Source organism: Pelobates fuscus, chromosome 4 (assembly GCF_036172605.1).
Source record: "Pelobates fuscus isolate aPelFus1 chromosome 4, aPelFus1.pri, whole genome shotgun sequence".
NCBI classification, from domain to species: Eukaryota; Metazoa; Chordata; class Amphibia; order Anura; family Pelobatidae; genus Pelobates; species Pelobates fuscus.
Window position 1 is genome coordinate 279,393,099 of NC_086320.1, and position 24,634 is coordinate 279,417,732.

Below are 24,634 nucleotides of genomic sequence, written 5' to 3' on the forward strand. Positions count from 1 at the left end.
TTCAATATATTTTTGTCTGGGGACCAACTTATGAAGGGGGTCAGAACCTTAGGACTTCTTACCTAAACTGTGCTGTATTACTGGAATAGTGTTCTTAGAGGGACATATGTTGCTGGAATGTACCCATTGTTTACATTTACATTAATACATTTAATAAATAATGTATTTATCAAATATGTAAAAACATCCAATAAAATAAAAAACGTTTTTTAAAAAATCCTTTTTAAACAATTTTTTGTGCAAATTCGAATTTGACTTATGAAAGATGTTAGACGAACTATACAACTTATAAAGTTTGAACACAATAGCTTGAACACTGCAAGTTAGGGAGACTGATAAACACAGTGACCAGCAAGAAGACAGAGTTCTAGAATGATGGAGATGGGACAGACCACACAAAACATACTACATAATTATGTCAACTAAAATCTATAAAATGCTAAACTTGTGTCAGTACATGAAATGCCTCTTGAAGGACCGCTGATATATCAGTATATATTGGATTTATGTCCCAGGAACAGAGTTATTTTGCTATTTTATGCAATTAAAATGATCAAAGTGCCATTATGTAATCTGCAATAGTCAGGAAAATTATAATGCTAAATTATCTTGGACTGGAACAGGTAAAGGAACACTTCAAGCGCCATCACCCATACAGCTTGTAAGTTTCCTTGTGTAGTCCCACAGTAAGTGTTTAAACTGTTTTATTGCAGTTTGACAACTTACCTGGGTCCTGGCTGTGCCAGCAGCTGTAGCCTCTGCTTCTGATCTTATCCTACAATACCGGCACTGCAGGTTAATATAAATAGTCTATTTCTTTGCAAATACATGTACAATCATGCTATATTATGATTTATTCTTGAAAGTCTTGCAGCTTTATTCACTAAAGTGAGAATTATCAGAAATTCAAAGAGAATTTTAGATTTAAGGCCAAAATAGCCAATCTACATGGATAACTGACTTGGAGTATTTTTCCTGTACGACTTCTTTGGCTTTATATTTTAAATTCACTTTGACTTCTGACAATTCTGACATTGGTAAATAACCCTGTTGGAGTCCATGCTTACATTTGGACCACAGTTCCAGTACCAATTCTTTCAAGCATGTTATATGCGTAAATGTTTGGAAATGTGCAGATAAATGTATTTCTCTGGAGTATAAACATTTAATATTAAAATGTTGGCATGCAATGTATTATATTTTGTTTGTATGATGAATTCTAATGATACCAATATTGCAGACTTGATACGAATATTGCAGACATGCAAGGTTAAAAGATTTCAGTGGTATTTTTGAACATAAAATATAACATTGTGTATGTGTTATATTTGTGTGAAAACTTTTAATTTAAATATAGAACCTTTTAAAACCACTTTGTGTCAAAGAAGGACAATCAAAGACAGTGTCTATATTTTATCTTTTGTGTAACAACATAATTACATGTTTAAATACGACATGGTCTAATGATTTTACAGCACCTACTGTATACAGAAGCAGAGAAAAAAGTCCGCACATGTGTTGCACTATTTCCACTTGTGTAAAAAATACAAGGGAAGCACTTGTACACAAGGGATTAGCTCATAAGCCATCAAAGTGCTTCTTATTTGAACTTTGAAACCAACAAAGCCACGGTATGTACAGTTCAATGACAGGTGTGTCTAGCACTGAGAGATGAGTTTAAAGACCTTTATATGAGGATATGAATGGGTTATTCCAGTCTTCAGCATTTTGGTTATCTCCAAACAAAGCTGCTGGCTTTCTGCCAGTTTTCTTTTATTTTTATGTTTCTTTACCTCTGCATTGTAGATGTGTTTTGTACATTTAAAACATTATGTTTCAGTGATAATGTAGCCATCAATGGAAATGATAATACTTGAAATTGTATGTTTTGGAAAGGGATTTTCTCAAGAGTTTCCTTCAAGCAACAGTAAATCATCAATTATTGATGGTCTATGTCCAGACATCCTTTAATGGAAAGTTTGTGCATTAACAGAGTACTAAATACAAATCCCCTTTCTTAAATTTATTGTCATGTTATTTTACATGTTTTTACTTTTTCAGATGTTTCCATATGCTATAGAAAATATGTTCTATGCTGGTGCTTCCTGTGTTAAGGGAAATTGGAGATCTTGTTGAAGGAAGTTTTTTTTCTGCCGTGGAAAAAAACTATTTTTGAGAAACTATAGACAAGCCTCATGATTAGGCATCATGGAATTCTATAATGTGTCTTTGCACTCTATCATTTATAACACAGAATAGATTTCGAGCAGGACCTGTGTGATGATTGTAATGGATGTACAAACAAGTTCTTATCTGCTAAACTACAGTAGCTAGGAAAACGTTAAAATACAATAACTTGTTTACTTCTGTAAAGTAAGTATTTGTAAGTGTTACATTTAAAACTTGTTTTTGGTCCTTTTTATTTTTTTGCTGTTCAAAAAAAACAAACATGTTTTTGTATGTTTATGCCTTGAAAATATGATCAGACCCCTGGAAAAAATTATTGTTGTCATAACTTACAAATGATTCTCACAAATGCCTAAACTTACTAAATGCCTAAACTTGCCAAGTTTATAACCAGAATATACAGCGCTTTATCTAGTACAAGTCTGACAAGACATTTGCCTTGGACAACACTTTAAGGGGGGTGGCAAAAAAAGCCACCACCCCAAATGCCCTGGCAAATACCTTGCCAGCCTCTTGTCCTGGGGAACCCAAGAGCTGGTCAACTGACCACCTCAGGGCCCCCCCGGGCATGGCATCTCTTCAGGAGGAGGCGGGCGGCGAGTGATGCTGGAGCCTGAATATGACGTCACTCTGGCCCCGGCCTCACTAATAGGCATGCAAGGGAGCTGAGCAGGAGGATCAGAGCTCCCTCGCCGCCCGCCTCCACCATTCACCTACCTGCCTATCGAGCCCACCTGTGCCTGCCGAGTCAGCCCCACTGGACCCAATTGGGGAATATTACACTCCAGCAACTTAAAAAGTGAGTAACAAAAATTGTGAGTGTGTTTGTGTGAGTTAGTGTGTCTGTTAGGGAGTGTGTGTGTCTGTTAGTGAGAGTGTATACGTGTCTGCCACTGAGAATGTATGTGTGTTTGTCAGTGAGTGTGAAAGTGTGTCTGTCAGTGTGTGTGTATCTGTCACTGAGAGTGTGTGTCTGTCAGTGTGTGTATGTGTGTATGCATATCTGTCAGGCTATGTATGCGTGTTTCAGCATGTCTGTCAGTGTGTGTATGCGTGTCTGTCAGTGTATGTAAGCATGTTTCCGCATGTGTGTCAGCTTGTGTATGCGTGTCTAACACTGAGAGTATGTCTTTTACCGAATGTGCATGTCCGTCAGTCTGTGTCTGTCAGTGAATGTGTGTGTCTGACATTGAGTGTTTATATATCTGTCAGTGAGTGTGTATGTGTGTTTGTCAGTGTGTATCTGTCATTGAGTACATATGTGTCTCAGTGTGTGTGTGTGTGTGTGTGACACTGAGTGAGTGCGTCTGTCAGTGAGTGTGTATGCATTTCTGTCAGTGAGTGTGTATGTGTCTGTCGGTGAATGCATGTCTGTCAGTGTATATGTGTGTCTGTCGGTGAATGTGAGTGTGTGAGTGTGTGTATGTAACTGTGAATGAGTGAGTGTGTATGTCTGTGTTGGTTAAACAGTGTGTGTGACAATGACTGTGTATCTGTAAGTGAGTGTATGTCAGTGCATGTATCAGTAAGGGTGTGTGTCTATGCCCGGGTTTTGTCATGCCTATGGCAGCACAAAACCAGAATACACCACTGAGTATATATATATATACACTGGTTACAAACTTAAAATTAAGCTGTGGCTGCTGCCCTGTGCACATTTAATTAAAATATCAACTATATATATTTAAACTTAAACAGCTGTCACCTTTTGGGGGATTATCAACAAACAGTTAGCATCAACAATTTCCAAGAGTCCAAAGCAAACTTAGCAAACTTAACACTGCCGACAGCCAATATTGTAGACCGTGACTCCCATGTCCCATAATGGGGGATAATTCTGGTGGCTTCATAACTCCACTGGATGTGACAAAAGAGAAGCAACACACTTAATAGAACCCATTATACTCATGGGACATGCTATGGTACTAAAACTGCCTAAAGCACGTGGGAAGCAGTTATGTTCCTCCTCTCTGCGTGTCCAGGAGGATCCAGTTAAACCCTTTTCCTAAATGCAGTAGAATGCTCTCTCTTTTTTTGTTGTCAATAGTTCCCATCATATCTTCACCATTGACAATGATCCTTATTCAGAATGAGACTTTTATCCAGATTTTTATCCAGAACTTGTATTTTCTGTAATGTCTCGCAGGGCAATTATTTACAGGCTTTTGTTTAATGACCATAGACATAATCTGCTGTTTTACTTCTCAATTATCCAGCTGATAAAACATTTTATTGACAATGAATAAATTACCTAAATGATCTACCACCTAAATAATCTGCAGCAGGTAGTTTGGTGTTTGATATGAATATAAGACCGGATTTCTCTGTAAACTGCAATAAAATGAATACACAGGATGACATTTCTAAAGAATTAATTAAAAAAACAAACTAGAAAACTCAATTTTAGATTAGATTCTTGAACACAGGTTGAGCTGTTATAATCTGGGAATAATGTCCAAAAAAGCACTCTCACCCCCTCCCCTCACACACACTCCAAAATGAGTATTTCGTAAAGATAAAATCTTTTATGAAGTACTCACATTGACTGTGCTGGAATTTCACTGAGATTCCAACACAGTTAAAAGATATGCTGAGACAAAGTAGGGACTAGTGACAGCTGAGGGGAAAAAGGCTTTGTGTTTAGTGGATCCCACGGTCTCGCTTGATCATCCATAGACTTCAGTGTTGTACTCTTCGAGAAGCCAGAACAACAGACAAATTCATGCCTGTGACTGTGCTGACATGCAAAAATGAATGTCTACAATATTGCCCGACTTAACGTCTATGCAATATCAGTCATTTTTGCAATGTCAATTCTTAGAATGCAACATTTAATTATTCTATATCTGTAGGAGGTAAGAAAACTTTGTTTTAGAATAGTTGATTGTTATATTTTTCCCATTTGTGGTCAAGCATTTTTTTTTTACCACAAATGGGGTTAACAATGTAGGACTTACAACATAACTTAAACTGAGTACTTTTGTAGAAATTGTGTTTTAACAAACAGGCTGCAGTCTTAATGATGGGCATGATGAAAGGGGCCCAGGACAGTCATTTCCTTCCATAAGAAAAAGAGAGTATAGGTTCTCACGGAAGAGAAGAAACTATAGTAGTACAGATCCAGGTTCATCCTATCATGAATTTCATAATTTCGTAACGTAATGTCACATGGTCTTTAACACCATCGCAACCTCGGACGTATCAGGTACGTACGACAAAAAACGGTCCTTAACGACCGCAGATGTACATGATATGTCCACGGGGAATTAGAGCGCTGGAAGCGATTATGATCGCTTCCAGCTGCCATTATGGTATTGCAGTGATGCCTCGATGTCAAGGCATCATGCAATACCCTCTCTCACTGCCGGGCCTCGGGAAAACACCGGGTGATTACTCCCCCGGAGTGATCACTTCCGGGTTGCTCCACGTGGTGCCCGGCAGTGTAGTGCAGAGCATCTGAAGCTATCAGGCAGGCTTCTCATGCTCTGCCTCTGCTGAGTGCCTCGAGGGGTATCCGTGAAGAAATGAGTAAATTTAAAAAAATAATAATTAAAAAAAAAAATTAACCCCTTCCCTCCCTCCCTCTCCAATGTACTTACCCGATAACCGCCATTTCCCTGCCGGCATTCGGTCTTCTGCTCTACTGGGGGGACTGACAGCCCAGGCAGTCCCCCCTCTGCAATTAGGACCCCCAGGGTTTACAGTGCTGCAAGCAGGGGGACTGCCTGAAATGACAGGCAGCCCCCCTGCTGGTAAAAAAATATATTAAAAAAAGTAAAAAAAAAGTAAAAAAAAAATAATAAAGTTAATAAATTAAAAATAAATAAATATATATATATATGTATATATGATATATATATATATATATATATATATATTATATCTATATGTAATATGTATATATATATATATATCTTATATATAACGTCATACTAAGTGTATTTCTTCTTAATATATACATAAAATTAATATAAAAATACACTTACAGTAAAATTACACACATATATATATATAATATATATAATGACTATCTATATATATATTATTTGAAACAAAAATGTATTATTTAAAAATAAATAAAAACATGTAAACATAATTAAAATATTTTTATATTAAAATATATATATATATCTCAAAATACACTTAGAATGAAATTTTATATATATATATATATATATATCATTTTATATATGATATATATATATATATCATCTATGTATACATAAATAAACAAAATGCGAAATATACATTTGTCAATATACATAATTACATAAATAATTTCATAAATATACACGTAGACTTCAAATATATAAATATGTATATATATTTAAATTCTAGGTGCACATTTATGTAATATTTTTACATAATTAAGTAATTTTATTTATTGCAATTTGGGGAACCTGCATGACAACCCAGGCCAAAAGTCCAAAGAATTTAATTTGCTAGCACTTTATTTAACCCTGTAACTTTCCAAGACACCCTAAAACCTGTACATGGAGGGTACTGTTTTACTCGGTAGACTTCGCTGAACACAAATATTAGTGTTTCAAAACAGTAAAACATACCACAGCGATGATATTGTTGGTGAACGTGACATTGTTTGCATTTTTCACACACAAACTGCATTTTTACTGATGATATCATTGTTGCGATACATTTACTGTTTTGAAACACTAATATTTGTGTTCAGCAAAGTCTCCTGAGTATAACAGTACCCCCCATGTGCAGGTTTTATAGTGTTTTTGAAAGTTACAGAGTCAAATATTGAAATTTGCGAGATTGGTTATGTTGCCGTTGAGAGTGCATGGTAGCCCAGGAATGAGAATTACCCCCATGATGGCATACCATTTGCAAAAGTAGACAAACCAAGGTATTTCAAATGGGGTATGTTCAGACATTTTTAGTAGCCACTTAGTCACAAACACTGGCTAAAGTTAGCGTTCTTAAATGATTTTTGCATTTTTAACACACAAACAAATATAAATGCTAACTTTGGCCAGTGTTTGCGATTAAGTGGCTACTAAAAAAGACTGGACATACCCCATATTGAATACCCTGGGTTGTTTACTTTTCAAAAATATATGGTTTGATGGGGGTAAATAACATTGTCCGGCTTCAAAAATGTCCCAAATAGGACATGGGTGCATGATGATCATTGGGTAAAATAAGGTATTTTAACCCCCAGAGAACCCGACACACCCATACATGAGTGGTATCACTGTACACAGGAGATGTTGCTGAACACATATTGGGGTGTTCTTTGGAAGTAACCCTTAAAGTTCTCCGTACATGTATTCTTAAATTGTTATGTGTGTCAAAAAAATCACCAATTATTATTTTTTGGTAAAGTTTGGCATAGATTGGTGGTACAATGGTTGCATGAAAAGAGTCAAAATACCCCAAGTTTAATACCTTAGGTTGTCTTCTTTTAAAAAAAAAATGTACATGTGAAGGGTAATTCAGGGATTCCTGACAGATATCAGTGTTACAATGTAACTTGCGCTAATCTTGAAAAAAAAAATGGTTTGGAAATAGCAAAGTGCTACTTGTACTTATTGCCCTATAACTTTCCAAAAAAACCCAATAACATGTTAACATTGGGTATTTCTGAACTCAGACCAAAATTTTGAAACTATTTAGCATGGGTGTTTTTTGGCGGTTGTAGATGCGTAACAGATTTTGGGAGTCAAATTTAGAAAAAGTTTTTTTAAATTATATTATATAAAATCATATTTTATAATATTTTAATAGTATATTATATGATATGATGAAAATAATGGTATCTTTAGAAAGACTATTTAATGGCGAGAAAAACTGTATATAATATGTGTGGGTACCGTAAATAAGTAAGAGGAATATTACAGCTAAACACAAACACCGCAAAATGTAAAAACAGCCCTGGTCCTTAACGGTAAGAAAATTGAAAGCGGTCAGGTCACTAAGTGGTTAAAGATGGAATACCATGTCTTTAATATAATCTTGCCTGTTTAGGCTGTCATGAGCTTCTTCAGATCACTAATTTGTACTTTTCTTGAGCAAAAGTTGTACTTTACTTTAACTTTTTTCTCCAAAGGCCCACTTATTACAAACACCACAAAAATGACAGATGCTGCTTGTCGCACTATCCCTCACAAACACCCATGGCTTAAGCTGCGAATGTTTTGGGGTGCTTCCAAAAATGAAAGGAAAAGTGCAATTAATGACTCACTCACCCCTTCCTCCCTGAGAAGAAAGATTTCACACACATCCAGTCTATAACATCAGTGACCATTTTTAGGAGTGAAAAGTAGTGCCCTGTCTGTTTCTCTCAACTGCATCTGCAGGAGGATCAGACACTACAAGGCTCCGCCTGGCAAGGGGAAACAACTACAGTAAAAGACATTTGAAAACATGGGGACATGAGGTGGATGATCATAAAGATGATCTGTAGAAAACTCTTATTGTTGTGGCTCACACTTTATGTCACATCCCTAAATGGAACAAGATCTGACACTAGCTGCGTTCTTATTGTCCAATCCTCATGTCTTAGTGAGGAGTCAGCCCTGATGTAGTGGTGGGAATATGGACTATGGATTGCCCTTTGCTGTTCCAAATTTTTTTCCACCAGATTTAAAATGAAGTTTCACTGCAAAGGTGTATGGGAAGCAATATTTTCTCTTGCTCCTGCCTCAAGAGTTAGTTAGCTCTCACATTACGGTGAAAATGCCTGTCAGTCCTCCTGCAATGCTCAAGTATGGTTTGCAGTAAGGATGGACCTCTTCCACTACCACCATGATACCCACCCAGGCACTATGGGCTTTCACCAGTGTCCCGTCAGGGAAAGAAATGCATAAGGGCCATTAGGAGCACAATGTATATACATTGCACTGTGCTTCAACACTTGCACAGCACAAAGTTAAAGAACAAAATGGCTTTGCAAACTCATTCTTAATCTTCAATGATGCTGTTCCCTGCCTGCAACACTACTACTGTCAAATTCAATAAAGGCAGGGTTCACTTCTGCAGTGAACTGTAGCAACATATTGTGTATGGGAAGTTAAAGGGACACTCCAGGCACCCAGACCACTTCTGCTTATTGGAGTGGTCTGGGTGCCAACTCCCACTACCCTTAACCCTGCAAGTGTAATTATTGCAGTTTTTTTTTAAACTGCAATAATTACCTTGCAGGGTTAAGTGCTCCCCTAGTGGCTGTCTATTAGACAGCCACTAGAGGGAACTTCCTGCTCTATAGCACAGGTTTTCTGTGCTAGAGCGTCGCTGGACGTCCTCACGCTGTGTGAGGACCTCCAGCGTCGCTCTATTCCCCATAGGGAAGCATTGAAATTCATTTTCAATGCTTTCCTATGGGGTGCGCTAATGCGCATTAGGTCTCCTTGGCCGGCGGGCGAGATCAGTCTCGCCCACCGGCCGACGTAAGCAGAAGGAGGAGCGGCGGGGGAGGAGGAAGCAGCGACGTGGGACCTGTCGCTGCCTCTGGTAAGTCACTGAAGGGGTTTTCACCTCTTCAGCAACTGGGGATTGGGGGTGGGAGGGAGAGGGACCCTCCAGTGGAAAACGGATCGTTTTCCTGGCACTGGAGTTTCCCTTTAAGCTTAAAATGTTCTAGCAGTGGTACAGAAGCACATTGCAAAGCAAATAATCACAATATAAACACAAATCAGTAAAAACAATTCCAAATCAAAGTGGGTATAATCAAAGTGGGTATAAATAACACTGGCAACAGCAGCAATGCAAGATGATTTTTTTTCTGTATTTTTCGTTTTTAATTCACTGGACAATGAGAGGAGCAACTATATCTTTCCAACCAGTCTCTGTTGACTACTGGAACAATATTTCCACTGTTTTGCCAAAGGGTGATGGTAGTAGTAGCGGAGGAATTATACTATGTAACTCTATTTACTGTATCTTGGCATTATAAAATGCAGATATTCGTTTTACATGCTGTTGCCATTTTGAACAAGCTGTACTGCTAGTTATGCCTTTAGGGTCTTTGCAAATACCTATAAGAAAGGTATTTGACCATTTTTATTCATATAGTTTGGTAATTTATATTTATATGCCAGCAATCTGTTACTTCAAATACATGTTATGCTAATATTTTTTTCAATCAACAGTGCTCCATAGAAAAGGGATTAAACTAGCCTGCAGTGCAAATTTAAGAAGCATGACTAATATTGTTATTGTTACAATTAAAGTGGAACTGCCATTTCTCAGGATTTTCTATATCACGTTTATATATATAATATCTATATTTAACAAATATTTATTTTTGAAGTGTGAAAAGTAAAAGTAAATATATAATTTTTTACCTATTGCAACTGAGTGCTTCCATTTTAGCTCCCTGACAATCATTGTTATAAGCTCTGTCCACTGACCCGGCAGTCAGTATAGAAAAAGCTTACACAGAGGAGGAGACAATAAACAATGTTTCTATTTCTTCTTTTTGTCTGAACTGTATTATGATTTAATTTGCTAAATCTTTAATATAAATTTAAAAGAAGCAAGGCATGCAATGAAAAAATGACAGCTCCCCTTTAAAAACATCCTCTGAACCCTGATATTTCAGTATTATCCATTTAAGTCTCTAGTGTTTAACATTATTTGAATCAAGATGTTTGTTATGTAGTTAACATCTTTGTTTAATGAAGACTTCCATCTGATTTGCCAAAACCCATGTGTCCCATTTAAATTATTGCTATACTGAACTTATTCATATCTCAGAAGAGCTCTGCTTTGCCACAGAGCCTACTTTCCACTTCTCGGAATGGACCAAACAGATAAATCACTAGCAGGGGTAGGCAACCTTCGGCACTCCACATGGTTGGGACTGCATTTCCCAGAATGCTTTTACAGAAATAATGCTGGAAAAGCATCAAGGGAAATGTAGCCCACAACATCTGGGGTGCCGAATGTTGCCTACAACTGCAACTAGTCCCTGGTATCTGTATTACCAAAACTACATTGCGCCTCTTTTAAAATGCTAGGATAAATAGTACAATAAGGAGCTACTTTGATATACACCAATCATTTATAATGAGCTTACTTTTTTAGAAATAGATCAAAAATGCAATACTAGATTATTCACCATATTTTGAGCATTTAATGAGATCAACTTATGGTATTCTAAATATATATATATCAAATACACATACATTGATAACATTTGCAAATGTAAATGAATGGTATATTCTAAAGGGTTTTACATTGTAGCTTCCCATTTCCTTTATGTGAGATGATGTTTAACAGTTGCAAATAAGCTCTTCCCTCTCAGACTCTAAATCCAATTCTTTGGTGGTATTTATGGTTTCTCATTGTTTAAAGTAATTGGGAATTTATGGGATGTTTTACCTGTACAGTGTACTTTAATTCATAGATTTTCCTGACATATCCTTGGACATTTCTTTCGACTCCCTCATCTTGCACTTTGCACTTGTCCCAAAAGGGGTATACTCTTTCTCAGAGATAGATTATGTAATGTATGCAGCATGATTGCAAGTTCCCTTTGGAGTTAAAAGCTTTTCTACCTGCATAAAAAAACCTGATAGCCAAATCCCAATTTGCCAATAAGTTCCAGATGTGTTTATCCGCCTACACATGTGTATGAGAATGCGTATGTGTGCAAACATTGATATATCTACATGAATAATTAGTGCATTATTTTAAGCCTAAAATCACATTATTGTTAAATGTCACACTAGACCGTTGTTACTGAAAAGCAACAAATGTAAACACTGAATAGTGGCCACATCTGGATGCTAGATAAGTCCAATTATAATATCTTGTGGATATATGTTAACCCTGTGGTGAGAGACAAGTGTCCTACCCATACAGTTTGTAAAGACAACATTTAAAACTGTTCGGTTTATTAACTACACAATAAATTGTCGATTATTGGCATACAAACTGCACTTATTAGATCATAATCCTGAATTAATGGAACACTCCAAACGCATAAAGCACTCCAGTTTTCTAAAGAGTTTATGTGTGAAGAGCAGGGGAGTTTCTAAGATCAGAAAATACCCTAGACTTAAGTCCACAAATAATTTGATGACTCCCTTTCTAAAGTCCATTCCCTGGCCTCCCCAAACCACACCACTGCCTCTCCCCAATTCTGCCACTGAACACACCTCTTGGCATTCTAACAATTAATTACAAGCACACAGATATATATACCCACACATAAACATAGAAGGGTGGACATACATAGGCATTCACAAGTACTTACAGGCACACCAGAAACACACACAGGCACTGACACACTCATACACAAACAGGCATACATATGAACAGATTGGCACATATTCACACACACACACACAGACAGCCACAAACATACACAGACAGGCACCAAAAGGTGCACTCAAGCACAGAAAGGTACCGACTGGTAGACACAGACAGACACACACAGATAAAGACAGATACAGACTGGGCTGGCCTTAGACCTTTAGGGTTCCTGTGAGAAAAAAAATTCACGGCACCCCCTGGCCACATCCCTCTCTGGCCATTCCCTGTGTGCTAGTGTCTAGTGCTAGTGTGTTTGTAGTGTCAGTGTGTGTAATTTAAGAATACGTCTACATAGCACAATTGTGTGTGTGCATGTTTAAATGTTGTAGAGTACTTGTGTGGAATGTCAGTTTCTATGTGTGTAAATATATGGATGAAATTGTGTATTTTTGTAACTAATGTTTGGGTGTCCTGTGCGTGCAGAGACTGAAAACGTGCATACAATTTTTAATTTTTTTTAAGTAGTTTGCCCTTTTCTCACAGTTTTGTGGATCCTCATATTCTCACATATATTTCTCACTTATTTCTGCTCATTTGACTCTCCTCCATTACTCTACAATGTGTTTCTTCCCCTCTATTTCCTATGTTTATCATTCTACTCATATTCCCACTTGTCTATTTTCATCCATCTCTCCTGCTTGTCTATTAACCTGCCTTCCCTCACTGGTGTCTCTTACCTTTCCTTTGCTATTACTGTCATTTATGCGCTGTACACACATCTCTTGTATCTCATACACGGACACATAGTTGTGTCTCCCTCATCCCCCCTCCTCCCCACCTGTCTCTCATCCCACCCATCTCTAGCTTATCCTCTATCCCATTTGTCTCTCCTCATAGCAACACATTCCAAACTGTCTCCCCTACTTCTAACCCAGCTCTCTTTTATATTCATCCATCTCTCACTTTCAGTCTTCATCTTTCTTCTCTCCCTTTCAATCCCCATCGTTCTCTCTCTTATCCCATCTGTTTCTCCCCAATTTCTAACCCTGTTGTCTCTTCATTTCCCCCAGGTCGCTTTCTCAAGTTTTGCCTCTATTGTATCTCCATTATCCCCCTATGCTTCCCCCAGTTCTAATCTCTGTTGTCTCTCTACCTGTGTCTCTCACTCTAGTTTTACCTCTGTTGTATCCCCATTATCCCATTGTCCCTCTTCAATTTCTAACCCCATTTGTCTCTCCATTAGTTATCTGACACTTCTCCATTTCATCGTCATTGTCAATCTGTCACACTATCTCACAATCTCTATTTCCCTCTCAGTGTGCTTTCCTCTAACCCAGAGTGTGTTCCATATTATGTACTTACTATTTTGTATAGTTTGTGTTGGAAAGGAGTAATTCATCTTCCAGTGCACTCCCTCACAGAGCTCTTCAGTTGCAGCCATTCTCTGTGTGGTATTAGAGAGACAGAGCTTAACTCTGCCTCCCAGTTCACACTCTGCTCCTGCACCAGGCAGTGGGCAGTCAGTTACCATGGCGCCCTGTGCATCTGCACAGCTCACGTACCCCTAAGGCCGGCCCTGGGTATGGACAGGCAAACACAGGCACATGCAGGCACAAACAGCAGCATGCAAACACTGACAGGCAGAGATAGGTACACACAGGCAAAGAGATATACACCGACATACATATGCACAATAAAAAATAATATCTCTATTGCTCTATACCTTGGAAGTTGCTTGTGGAGAAGACAGGTAGCCAGTCACTGTTTCAGCATGGCTGGCGGCCGCAAGACTTCTGTAGAGAGAGTACTCAGGCGCCTGCTGTTGTGCTCTTTTTTTAGTCTCCTCAGTCTCCCCTGCTGTCACTGCTGCAGTGCTCCCCCAGCCCACTATGTTCAGTTTTCTCATTGAGATGGGAGCAGAATAAGCACAGGTAATATGACACTCTATCATGTCCCCTGTGTATCTCTAATACTGCTTTTGGCTGACTCATGAGTAAACCGGGTGTGAGCAGGGACAACAAAATAGGTAGGAGGCAAACATATTCTTGACTATAGAGGCACACATTTGGGACTCGAGTTCTCCCAGCGACAACCATGATGAAGAGTGTGTCCTCTTTTTTCATATTAAAGATGTTAATTTAATAGAAAAGGGTTGCCTATATAAATGAACCTTGTTACACCTCCCCTGTCTTCCTTTTAACCCTTGTTAGTTTAGCTCAATCGAGTTAAACTCAAGAGGCAGGTAATACCCAGAATACCTGCCTTGCAAAGACATTAACAAGCAATGTAGATGTAAACAAGACATGACTTCAAAAGAAGAGGGGGAATATGCACTTGGAACAACTTTACATGTAAATCCCAACTCTGGATGCAGAGTAGCATGGTGAAGATGAAATAGGGACATCTCCAATGTTTTACATATATAGTACTTAGATATGTCTCCTCTTGTTTTGCCTTGTATCTCTTGTCTTGTTTTATTTTGTCTTGTATTCCCAGTTCATGTAGTCCTGTCCTGCCCTGTTCATGTTTCCCTCATGTCTTGTGTACATGTTCTGGGTTCTGCTTTCTGTCGTGCCCTGGTTCTGGCTTCTTCTATTTTCTTGTTAGGTGCCTGTTCTAGTCTTGCCTTTTCTAGTACTGGATACATATCTGCTGCAGAGCCTCCCTATCTAGTTCCTGGGAGGTCTGCATATCATCAATCTCCTAGCTCTTGGGATCCGCAGAAGCTGCATCAGGGCCCTGGTATGTGGCCACACATACCCTGTGTGGTTACCCTGCACCAGGCTCTGATGGTCCATTACCACGCTGAGACTCCCATCATCATCATCAGGCACTCAGGGGTCCCGGTCTCCGTGCCTCCACCCGTGACATAGTGATAGTGTGTATGTTGTCTGTTAGTGAGTGTGTATTTGTGTCTGTCAGTGAGTATGTATGTATGTTAGCTAGTGTATATGTGTCTGTCAGTGAGTGTGTATGTGTATTTAGAAAGCGGGGCTGGGGGGAGAGGGGGCCTCACAAAACCAGCATACGCCACTGGCCTATAATGTACCTTTAAACAAAACACTTTTCTGTTCCTTTGAAGTATGTAAGGATGTTAGTGACAATAGCTGACACAATAATTTGATTACTACTGCATTCATTTTATGTTTTTTCATTTACAGAATTACAGTGTTAGCTGTATAAAGCTCTATCTATCTATCTACAGTGAAGGAAAATTATTTGATCCAGTGCTGATTTTGAACGTTTGCCCACTGACAAAGAAATGATAAGTCTATAATTTTAATGTTAGGTGTATTTTAGCAGTGAGAGACAGAATAACAAAAAAAATCTAGAAACAAAGCATGTCAAAAAAGTTATAAATTGATTTGCATGTCAATGATTGAAATAAGTATTTGACCCCTTTGACTTAGTACTTGGTGACAAAACCCTGGTTGGCAATCACATAGGTCAGACGTTTCTTGTAGATGGCCACCAGGTTTGCACACATCTCAGGAGGGATTTTGTCCCATTCCTCTTTGCAGATCCTCTCCAAGTCATTAAGGTTTCAAGGCTGACGTTCAGCAACTCAAACCTTTAGCTCCCTCCACAGATTTTAGGTCTGGAGACTGGGTAAGCCACTCCAGGACCTTAATGTGCTTCTTCTTGAGCCACTCCTTTGTTGCCTTGGCTGTGTGCTTTGAGTCATTGTCATGTTGGAATACCCATCCATGACCCATTTTCAATGCCTTGGCTGGGGGAAGGAGTTTCTCAATCAAGATTTGACGGTACATGGCCCCATCCATCGTCCCTTTGATAAGGTGCAGTTGTCCTGCCCCCTTAGCAAAAAAAAAAAACATCCCCAAAGCATAATGTTTCCACTTCCATGTTTGACGGTGGAGATGGTGTTCTTGGGGTCGTAGGCAGCATTCCTCCTCCTCCAAACATAGCAAGTTGAGTTGATGTAAAAGAGCTCGATTTTGGTCTCATCTAACCACAACACTTTCACCCAGTTCTCCTATGAATCATTCAGATGTTCATTGGCAAACTTCAGATGGGCCTGTGCATGTGCTTTCTTGAGCAGGGGGACCTTGCAGGCACAGCAGGAACCTTCAGTCTTTCATGGTGTAGTGTGTTATCAATTGTTTTCTTGGTGACTATGGTCCCAGGTGCCTTGAGATCATTAAAACGATCTTCCCGTGTAGTTCTGGGCTGATCCCTCAACGTTCTCATGATCATCAAAACTTCACAGATGCACCAGACTGAGGGAGACTGACAGTTATTTTGTGTTTCTTCCATTTGTGAATAATCGCATCAACTGTTGTTACCTTCTCACCAAGCTGCTTGGCAATGGTCTTGTAGCCTATTCCTGCCTTGTGCTGTCTACAATCTTGTCCCTGACATCCTCAGACAGCTCTTTGGTCTTGGCCATGGTGGAGAGTTTGGAATCAGATTGATTGATTGCTTCTTTGGACAGTTTTCTTATATACAGGTAGTGAGCTGAGATTAGGAGCACTCCCTTTAAGAGAGTGCTCCTAATCTCAGCTCGTTACCTGTATATAAAACACCTGGGAGCCAGAAATCTTGCTGATTGATACCAACACCCATCACCACAGCATATACATATATAAAGCTATATGGAGAATTGGTTATTGAGCCAATATACTGAGACTGAGTGATTATATTTAAATGAACTTCAGAATCAAAGCCTATTATAAAATATAATATTAAATGTAAGAATAGCAGCACATTACAAGAGCAAAAGAACAACCACTTGCATCAAAACATTTGCAAATAAAATGTACAACAAAAAAAAAAATCAAACCTGGAACAGATATTTTGCCTGCTGTAGGATGATCCATTTCTAGAATAAGGCCATTGTGTGTGACCTGTAAAAAATATTTCAAATAATTAGCAGAACATTTTAAATTTATATTTATATTACCCAATGAATCAAGAACACAGCTTGGCGATGTATGGTTCTACAGCCTTTGCTTAATATAACACTTTAGCGTTAGGATAAAAACATATATTTATAACATGAGTGTTATTGTAACTAGTTAGATTATAACACCCACCCCCACTCAGAATTAATAAAATAAAGGGGTTTACTTACCTTATTCCTCAAGTGCATCACTCTCGCTGTGGACACCCCACCTCTACTGGCTAAGATCATCAATACCGATGACCTCAGCCAATCCAAGTCTGGTGTGAATGCATGAAATCACAGCACTGTGCCATTTCCTCTTAGAAATGTATTGACTCAATGTATCTCTATGAGGAGTGTCCTTTGTCTCTATGCAGAAAAGGGAGATGGTAAACAATGTTCCTGTAATCTTTGCAGGACCTTGACTAGGAAGTCCCTCTTGTGACCGTCCTCATTGAAGATAATGTAAACACTACCTTTTCTCAGAAAAGGCAATGTTTACACTGCTGAGCTTGCAGGAACAAACACTTTGTCCCATTTCCACTACAGTGACTCTGATGACTAGAATGGCCCTTTAATTAGAGCACAGCTTTCTTTAAACAAGCAAATATTTAGAATATATAATTTTTTATACTGCTAATACAATTTTCATCATTAAATAAATAATACTAAATACGTTGATTAATCTATATTCAGCATATTTTTTTTATCAGTTTAAATTGTTTTATTTTTTCTGTTATAAATCCACAATAATTTCACAATGGCTCTTCAGTCGCTAAACATATGAATTACAATGATAATGACACGTTAAAATAATGCACAGCTATAAATGTTGAGAAGAATGAAGGATTGATTTATGACAAGTGACAGTTTGCTTATGTGAAATGTCTCCTAATAACTTGTACAGTATTGCAATCATTGACCGTATTCACTTTCTATAAGAATAAAAGCCTTTTGTGTTATCCCTAAAATTCTACAATTGCATGCAAACATCTCTGGAGAGTTATAATATGCTAAATAGCCTACATACCCCTTATAGACCATAACCTGTTTAAAAGAAACACATTACTGATAGAGAAATATGTTCAATCCAAATAAAACATTAGCGATTATATCTATCAATTCAACCATTATTCACCCCTTTAAAAAGGAATTCATATATTCAGCAGGTCACCGGTTACAGATATGGTTCAATTTTCCCTCCAGAGTATTTGAATCCTACTAGACTAAGATCTACATGACACAGCATGCATTTCCCACAAAATAATGTCTAGGTATTTACTGTAAAACTAAAAAAGAAGGTTCTACAAGAGAATTATTTTAAAATGATTTGAGCTACACTTGTGTATATTTTTTTTGTGTGAAAAATGCAAACAATGTATTTGAACGCTAATTTTGGCCAGTATTTGTGACTAAGTGGCTACTAAGACTGGACATACCCCATTTGCAATACCTTGGGTCGTCTCCTTTTGCAAATGGTATGCCATCATGGGGGTAATTCTCATTCCGGGGCTACCATATAGTCTTAAAGGCAACATAACTGATCTGGCAAATTTCAATGTGAAAAAAAGGAAATGCAAGCCATATATTTGACTCTGTAAATTTAGAAAACACTATAAAAAAATTATCTGATTAATTAAAATGTAAAGGACCTGCCTGACAAACCAGGCAGAAAGTCCAGAGAATTTGGTTCGCAAGCCCTATATTTAACCCTGTAACTTTCCAAGACACCATAAAACCTGTACATGGGGGGTACTGTTTTACTTGGGAAACTTCGCTGTACACAAGTATGAGTTTTTCAAAACAGTAAAACATATCACAACGAGGATATTGTCAGGGAAAGTGCAGTTTTTTGCACTTTTCACAAACTGCACTTTCACTGAGGATATAATTGTTGTAATATGTTTTGCAGTTTTGAAACACTAATATTTGTGTTCAGCGAAGTCTCCCGAGTATTGTATTAACTATAGATAGATAGATAGATAGATAGATAGATAGATATGGCTTGAAACAATATGGGTGCAAAATCCCAGTGAGTTTACAAACAATATCTGATACTCTAACACCTTTGTGGGATCCCTTTAACCCACACCAACAAGTTTAAAACACGGTGGAGTATCTTACATGAGGTTTGAGAGTATTGTGTACGATAAATCCTTAAGAAGTATGATCATAAAGGTAGATTAAAAAAGAGAGAAACGAACACTAGTACAATATCATCTGTATACTAGTGTTCAAATAAAAAAGGTATATGTAGGTACACTCACAAGTTAGGACCCAGTGAAATTCAGCTCAAAATTACAGCTTAGTGGGATTTTTGAGGTCCCACTCCCTCTTCTAAGGCTGGTAGTTGCTGCAACTTTTTGATTGTAGCCACAAATTCAGTTGTGTGGAAAAGTGCTTTATTTATCCATAAAGTGTACAAGACATTTATAAAATAAGCAAATGAAAATAGAATAACAAGTTCTTACAGTCTGTGTAGTAAGTCTTACAAAAAGGCAGACCCCAGGATCGCGACCCCCAGCGTGGGATTGGCAGGGACCCGGTGAGTATGAACGACAGCAGGGACGTTTTATGCCGTCCTCCGGCGTTTAGAGACACCCAAAAAAGGACGGCATATAACGACTGCCGTCTTAAGGGGTTAATTCCTTCTTGTACACTGGAATCACTAATTGCACAAACATGTGCTTATGCTCACACTTTTAATGTTATCTGGGTCTCTAGTTACAGTGCTGATAGGTGATGCTCGCACAACCAAACAGCCAGCTAAAAGCCATGAATTGTACTATTAAAAGAAAATCTAGCTTGTTTCCTATTTTGATTTACATATTTTTCTAAATCTAATTTTTATTGGAAAATGTTTCAAGATATGCAATACAGACATGTATAAAAAATAATCATAATAGCATATGTGCAAGAAGTCACATCCTAAAAACATGTTGAAGTAGTAAAATAGTCATGCCACATGAGTATAAAAGATAAATAAAAACTAAGATAGAACGCATCTCTCTGTTAAAGAACAACCCACTGAGCAGTGCCTGCTCATATACAACTAGGGAATAAAATTCACATTAATACACAGTTGTTTATCATCTATGTCTTTAGTGTGTTGCTTATGGAATGAGCCATACTCGCCACCTTTTTTTTTTAAGAATGTAGAAGTAGTTGAAATGAGGGATGTCTGGAAAAGATATGTTGCAGCAGATAGAGATTTGACTTATAGGCTCGGGGAACTTGAGGCACAAGCGTTCCATAGCATGACGTGGGCTGTTCCATCTACTTTTCCAGTCTGGATTCTAGTGAAGGATATTGCATATTATTACCACTAGTCCATAATGAATTGAAGGGCAAGCACAGTTCCTCTCTCACATAGGTACCCGAGTGAATACCCTTGGACATCCTCAGGAAGAGTTTGCTGTCTGAATTTGGTAATTTTACAGCTGACAATGGTGAAACTGTGAACCATGGTTTTAAGTAGATGAATGTATAAACCAACATGTTCCACTTGTGTGCTGAGTAGGAGGCAACCAGAATCTAAAAAAGCTGGTGTTAAACTGCCCAGACCATAGAAAAAAATCCAACAATCTGAATGAGTAAGTCATAGTCTTCTATGTCAACCCAGGTAAACAAGCCTTGAGGGGCATGGAATAGAGTGGATGTCATGTTTTCTCCCATCAGCCTGATGCAGTACCTCACTGTGCCACTACCTTTTCTGTAGTGCACGGGAACTTTGTGCAAGATGGATGGAATATGAAAAACATCCATTTTGACTACTTTGCTTTTAAATATCAAATTCACTTTGAATTCCTAGCAATTCTCCATCTTTTTTTTTTTAATTTTGGGAGGTACTGGATGGGGGGAGGAAGGGGACATAGCTAAAAAGGCATTGTGACCATGAAGGGAGTCATTAAGATGTTTCACACAGGTAAAACCTTATTTTTTCTTGATTTTTCAAACATCAGCTTCCCAGGATTATACCATCACATCTGCTGTTTAAATCAAACTGGAATAATGTAACTACTGAATGTATTTTTTTATTTTTACATTTTGTAGAATTAGTAACGCTTACATATACTGAAGTTGCTTTTCTTTCTTTCTCACTCTCTTTCTTTAAATCATCTCTGTGTAATTATATAAGTTTTCTATTAAAGGCTGTCTCTCAGTGTCTCTTTGATAAAGGATTATTTTCTGCTAAAGGAATGCAAAGAATCTGATGACAGTCTTTGATTCATGAGTGTTTATAGATAATAAACCTTTTCTATGTTGCTTAGGACACAGTGTGAAATCGATGTATGGAATCAAAAACAAGTTTTCACAAGTGCACTGTGCATTATCAATCATATTGAATCCTTTAGTCTCTGCTGTGCAGGGCACAGTATATCCATTTGCAATGTCAGTTTTGAAACACTATTTGGAAGCCTGTAACATGGGTGAGAAAATTGCCAACACAGCAAATATTCCATACAGAAAGAACTAGATACAACTAAACCTAATAGTAGTCTCATGAACAATAATATTTCAAAAATTAATGCTAATAGCAAGTAAAATAAGTTCACTCAAAATTTCAAGCCTTACCCTACTGGACAGGTCTAAATGTTACTGGCCATAGCACACTCACAATGGTTAATTTCTACTTGCCAGGGCTGAATTTTAACTCACCAGTGACTGAGGATGAATGGACATTTTGAAGTCTGTGTTTACAATTCCTCACAACTTGAAACTATCAAAAAGAATGTGAAAGAAGAACAAGGTGAACATTGCAAACACGTTATTGATGTTTCTGACCCCATAGGATTTTTTTATTTTATTTTTTAAAGATGGCTGGCTGGCTAGCAAGTGCTGGCCAGTTGCCATATAATTAACACTCCCGCCGTTGAGGGTCTTTGGCTGCTGGCTGCTAGCACTGCCAGCCAGCAAATAGTTTGGATGCAGAGTTAGAATAGATACTTTCTCTCATTATATGCACATGGAATATATTTTGTCGTGTAGAGTTTCTAAAAAGTTAGGGTGTTAAATGTGAATTTTTCATGTGCCTTCAGTTTTTGGTTAGTTGTCAGAATAAGTACTGATGCTACTATAACAAAACTCCACACTGCGCCAATCAGCACACCTCATAGAGATGCATTGAATTAATGCATCTCTATGGGGAACATTCACCATCTCCATGCAAAGCGTGGAGACACTGAACTTGTGCAGCAATGACCCAGGATGCACTTCTAGTGGTCGCCTGAGTGACTGCCACTGGAGGTGTCCCAGGGGAGCAAGGTAAACACTGCCTTTTCTCTGAAAAGGCAGTCTTTACAGTAAAATGACTGCAGGGACTGACTATACTCACCAGAACAATTACATTAAGCTGTAGTCGTTCTGGTGACTATGGTGTCACTTTAAGGAAATATAGACTTTTCATAGGGTGGGGGAAATGCATCCTAAAGTAATGTTATAATGATAATTATAATATAATATACATAATATAATATACAATTATTTAACCATGGTAGAGTACATGCCATCAGAAAACGAATAGAGATACAGCTTGAGCACTAATCACTGACATATCCCACATGCTCTAATGATTAGCTATGTATATGAAGAGGATACTGTCTTTCAATGTAGTGGTTATCTACTGTGACATTAATATTGCAGTACGCTAATTACAATCATGATACACCAGGTTTGAATTCACTCTTACTTTCTATGTTTATTGTTCATGATGAATGTTTATCTTTTATAAATAATGAATCTTGTTTGTTATGATGTTTCCTATTAGATATAACTAGTTTCATGTCTTCCTATTCTTTTTAGATGTATATGTTTTGTTTTCCATATTAATTTAGCGGTATGTGGTAACTCATGCCACTACTGGCTATTGTTTTGATGTTATCTTGGATATTTAGCACTGTTTTCATGCTTAATATATTACATATTCCATGTGTTTTAAGAAACTTGTTGAGTTGAATTTTCTCTGTAAGATATTTGTAGCCATCTAAACAAGGAATGCGAAGAGTTTCTCAACTCTACAAGAGCATTCTGAAACATATCTCTGTGCCATAGTGAAAGAGTACAACCCTATTAAATTTAATTTCCTAAAATATAAATGGCTATTTTCCTTTTTAATAAAATATCTGAAATGTACGTTAAGGCTGATCCTACACCAAAGAAAAATGTTACTTGTACACTATCCCAAATCCCTATGCACATTTAGATACACACAAAGTACAGTACAGAGAATTCTTACATTATTGACATTATTGAGGGGGTAACTCGGTGGTCTCATCCATTACGTAATACGCTCATGCCTATATATACATTTAGTGGGAAATGTGTCTTTTTTTCACATTTCTTAGCGTAGGCAGTCAGTCTGTTCTTATACCTATGAGTATTGGGTAACTAACTCCGTTGTTAAGCTTGTTTATACTCTCTTAATTTCTTTTGTTTTATTATAAATAATCATATTGTGATACTGCATCAACATTACCTTCATGTAATATTGTGCCAAATCTGTATGTGGACATCTGTCCTTACTTGCAGCGTGTCATGAAAGTGTTATTGTCTTATATGCTACTTTTATGGCTCAATAAAACAAATATTGACAAAACAAAGTGTCACTGTAATGGCCATTAAATTGTAAGCTCACCTTCCACGTCAAGGCAAAACAATTAAAACATTTCTAAAGCATAAGGGCGTCAGGGGGGCAGCACTGTATCATGAATGTGTAAAATAAAAGTGAATATAAACATACAATATTAAGCCCTGTGCTCAAACTCTCACTACTCCTGGGCGGCAGCATTAACTATAGTACACATTAGCCCCATTACATACAATAAAAACAAAAGAAAAATCAGCTTTTGTAATACACAGCCAGTTACAATGCTGCCACACACCTTGTTCCATATTAAGGGTCAATACGAGTGTATGGTTTTGGATAAACACCTCTCTCAGTCTCATTAGAAATTTTACCTTATAGCTGAAGTTATCAAGGTGAATTATTAGTGTAGGACTCACATAAGAGGTTTTTCCTTGATGTGGCAGGTGAGCTTGCACTTAAATGGCTGATAGTAAAAAACTCCAGTAATTTAAATGTGCATAGTAATTTGGGATAGTGCGCAATAAGCTTTTTTCTTTCTGTTCTATCAGACAGCTACAGTTTAGCTACCCAATAACTAGACAGTAACATTCGGTGTAACGTTTGACCTTCCTTTTAACCTGTTTAAGGAATATGTATCACTGTATACTGGCAATATTTTTAATCATACTGATGCAACATTGTACAGCTATCCCTTTTATAGCTTGTATAATATAGAAGTGCTAAATGTGATTTTG

The 24,634-nt window shown here is 37.6% G+C and overlaps 1 protein-coding gene across 1 annotated transcript in view; it reads right to left on the reverse strand.

The window, feature by feature from the left end:
- Window positions 1-24,634, reverse strand: part of SUGCT (succinyl-CoA:glutarate-CoA transferase) — a 934,720-nt gene that overhangs the window by 136,683 nt on the left and 773,403 nt on the right. The window contains exon 13 of the mRNA XM_063452136.1: window positions 17,213-17,276. Coding sequence (XP_063308206.1) covers window positions 17,213-17,276 — 64 coding nt within the window. The remainder of the gene's footprint in view (window positions 1-17,212; window positions 17,277-24,634) is intronic.